The sequence below is a fragment of the Hyperoodon ampullatus genome, assembly GCF_949752795.1.
Source record: "Hyperoodon ampullatus genome assembly, contig: scaffold_713, whole genome shotgun sequence".
Classification (NCBI taxonomy): Eukaryota; Metazoa; Chordata; class Mammalia; order Artiodactyla; family Ziphiidae; genus Hyperoodon; species Hyperoodon ampullatus.
This window is the reverse complement of record NW_027640763.1, coordinates 31,836-35,437: the sequence shown is the minus strand read 5'-3', so window position 1 is coordinate 35,437 and position 3,602 is coordinate 31,836. Positions and strand designations below refer to the sequence as shown.

Genomic DNA, 3,602 nt, shown 5'->3' with positions numbered 1-3,602 from the left:
ACAAATGCTTGGTGAAAGTGTGTGAAATAAGGAATAACTGAGCCAGGGATCTGAGACCTGGGAAATCAGGCAGCAATATGCTGATAAGGATACCAGTAGGTAGTGGGCATAGTTTGTTTCCTTTTAGTTGCATATGGTTTCTCATAAGAAACCTGTGGTAATCAGAAACACAAGAAGTTTGCAGGTGCCTAGATGGTAAAATTATTCAACAACTACCACCTCTAGGAAGAGTTTCAATTGATCTGACTTGTGTCAAGTGCCCATAAATGGATAAGTGAACCAATCAGTGTGGATAAGGAAATGATGTACCATGACTGGGTCAGCTTATGTCACATACCCAACACTGTGGTTAGTAAACAGAAGATGTAGAAGGCAGTGGGCAAGAGATCCAGAGGACCTTTCAAATTCCTCTATTTCCTTTTAAAATTTCCTCTTTTATAGAGATCAGTTTACATATCCACTGTTCCTAACCCCAGTTTCCTAGAACATTAGAACTTTACATATGTGTCTCTACAAACTTGGGTTTCAGGCAAAAAAAAGAAAAAAGTGAACGCTTTCATGGCCACACATCAGTGTTGAAACTCCTCCTTATACTGTGGAAATCACTTTGAACAAGGGACCCATTTCATGTCGTTCCGCTGTGCCCCGTGCACCATCGCCTGCAACTGAGCCTGAACTTCAGCAAGTTTTTGTCGGTCCAAACTGTCATGAAAATTCCCTTCCTCGTAGCAATGGAGAGGGACAGGATAAATCACATACTTCAGATTCATCAAGGATGTCAAGTGCTGCAGAAGAATCTTGAGCACAGGCATCGTAATGGGATTGAAGGCAAAGCTAAGGACACGGAGGTGGGTACAGTGGCTCAGGGCTGGGAGGATGGCAGAGAGAGTAGAATCAGTTATCATACAATTGTTTATCTCCAGATGTTGCAGGGTGCTTGAGACCTTCTCCAGCAGAGCCTGGAAGGGCTCATATCCTTCTGAGAAGATCATGTTGTTACTGAGACTCAGTTCCTTTAGGTGGGTGGCCTGAGAGCTCTCAGACAGGACAGTGATGTCTCTGTTAGAAAGGCTACAGTGACGTAGATACAGTGTATCCAACTGACGTGGCACAACTCTATAGAGAGAAAAAAGTAAGGTTATTTCAGAAGAATGAGGGCAATGAGCCCCAAATTATAGGTACCTAAGGCTCTAGAATAAAGTACTGTGTTCACGGTTTGCAATAGGTGGTTAACAATGTGGACTTTGGGATCAGACTTTATAGATTTGTGACCTTGAGAAAGTTACTTTACAACTCTGAGGTACAGGGATTTAATCTTGAAAACATGCACAGTAGTAATTATTATAAAGAACTGCGGGAAAGATTAAGTGAAGAAATTGCATGCACTTAGTATATACGACATAATCAGCGTTGGATCTGATTCACTTATTTGGCGAGGATGGGTCTGGGAAAGCAGCCAACTGAGGGTTTCCTTTGACTAGTTCCCAGATGACAAGCTCTCCATTCAGGGTCTAAGGCTTGGGGGAAATACAGGAGCAAAATTATCTGGCAGTGTTAACTATTGGGGCCCATCCATGGGCATGTGCATTAGTCCTATAGCTTAATGTTTCTCCATCTGAATGCCTCCCCTTCCTCTCCAGAGAGCTGGAAAGTCCAATAAGAGAAGGACTGAGTCTTTTTCACCAATATATTTACAGACTTATTATAGTGTCTGCCCACGGTTGCTGAATGAATGAATGAATGTATGAGCACAGCTTCCTTTTCTAACCTCATCTGCTGCTCACCATAAGGTACCCCTCTCTCCCCCGGCTAGGTTCAAACTCCCAGCAGTGCCTACACTGAGGCAAAACGAGAAATGGGTTACAAGGAGCTTAGGAAGATCCAAGCATGGTCTCTTCTGTCTTAACAATGAGGTGTTCAAGGAACAAAGGTTCCTCCCCATCGCCTCACCTGAGTAGTTTGTGCAGTTGATTTGTGAGGCAGACGAAAGGCAAGCTGAGCTCCTGGAGGTTGTCCAGCCGCCCAAGGGAGAGGAGAAAAGATATGAACTTCCTTCTTGGATAAGAGTTAAAGGGGATGTTACACAGAGTAAGGCTGTTCAGGTGGATCACCCGAGGCAAAACGGTGAGGATTTCACTCAGATCAGTCTGATCTATTTCCAGGTGATCAATGCACCCCAGATCAAGAAACTGTAGGATACTTTTGTGGGCAGACATTCTATCGATTTGCAAATCTCTGCAGCAGATGTGCAAGGACCCAAAGTCCTGCTGAATTTTATTACAAAGGAAAGAGAGCAATTTCTTTGTTCTCAAGGTACCATTGAGGGAAATATCCACTAGCAATTCCATGGGTTCCTGAGCTGACTGAGGCTCAGACCCAGAATTACCAATCCCGAGGCGCCTGACACTATGCTGAGCTTCTTCTATCTTAAGGATAGAGCGCTGAGAGTATTTGCATGACTTAAAACAGAAAGGGAATGCGGTCCCAATCTCAGAGCATATTGTCTTACAGTCCGGGTCACGCCTTAAATCTAGGATCCTCAGTTTGGGCCCCCTGTAAGGAAAGGAAGAGACAGAACACATGAGAGATAGCTGATTTTAATATAATCCAGCAAGATCAATGATGAGAAGCAGGGACGGAGCACTTTAACCCTGGTTTTCACTTCATTGCCATTCACCAAGAAGTTCTTTCCACACAAATGCAGCATCTTTCATCCTTTCTCCACCCCCTCCTTCACCTCCAGGCTTTCCCTGTCTCAATGCCCATATTCCACTTGTGTGTAATCGCACTCAAATCCATTCATAGTATCCTCAAGCACTTCTATTCTATAATCAACTCTATAAGGCAATAGAGTCCCGAAGGTGACCCCAAGTGCTGACCGACAGCTCTGCAAAGACTGCAGTATTCACCATTGGCTACTGTTGGGAGACGGCTTAGTATTCCCCTGCCCCAGGCTACAGCATACCCTCCTGCTGACTCCCTGTGTCTCCACCCATCATAGTCTTACCAAGAGGTTGAGTTCTGGGCAGGGAGCATCTGCAGACCATCAATCATGGCTTCCAAGATCTCATAGTATGACTCCTGTGTGTACAATGACCCAATATGGAGACAGCGAAAAGGCCAAACCCTCACCATTGCCGTTAGCATTTTCTTATGCCCACCCAAGAAGGCAGCGTTGAACAATGGAACAAAGAGGTCTCTTGGGATTTCATCCAGGGCATGGATAGCTGCAGGCTCATTATTCAGCAGACTCTTTGCAGCAAGCTCAAGGAGGGTGACTGTGGTCTTTTTGTCCATCTTCAAAAACCTGCTTCAGAGTGGAGAATATTTAGAAATCCTGAGAAGATATCTATAGTCACTTGTTTGCATCCAGGGTTAGCTATGGAAAAAATACTTATTGAATAAGTATGTGGTCAATCATAGGGCCAACTCAAGTGACCTCTACTATAGGAATAGAATGAAAATGGACTTGTGTGTAATTTAATTATATATGTGTACACACACGCACGCGCGCACACACACACATTTACATGAGATAAAATGCCATTAGAAATCAGAGGTACGTTAGCAGAAAACAATGCTTACCACCTAGCTGACTTCGT

The 3,602-nt window shown here is 44.1% G+C and overlaps 1 protein-coding gene across 1 annotated transcript; it reads right to left on the bottom strand.

Annotated features, from left to right (window-relative positions):
• Positions 1-602: 602 nt before the first annotated feature.
• LOC307070045 (melanoma antigen preferentially expressed in tumors-like) lies at positions 603-3,297 on the bottom strand (the record flags this gene model as incomplete). Its single annotated transcript, XM_079728648.1, has 3 exons — positions 603-1,116; positions 1,951-2,553; positions 3,008-3,297. The coding sequence occupies 3 exons, from the start codon at positions 3,295-3,297 to the stop codon at positions 603-605; spliced, it is 1,407 nt and encodes a 468-aa protein (XP_079584774.1).
• Positions 3,298-3,602: the final 305 nt, after the last annotated feature.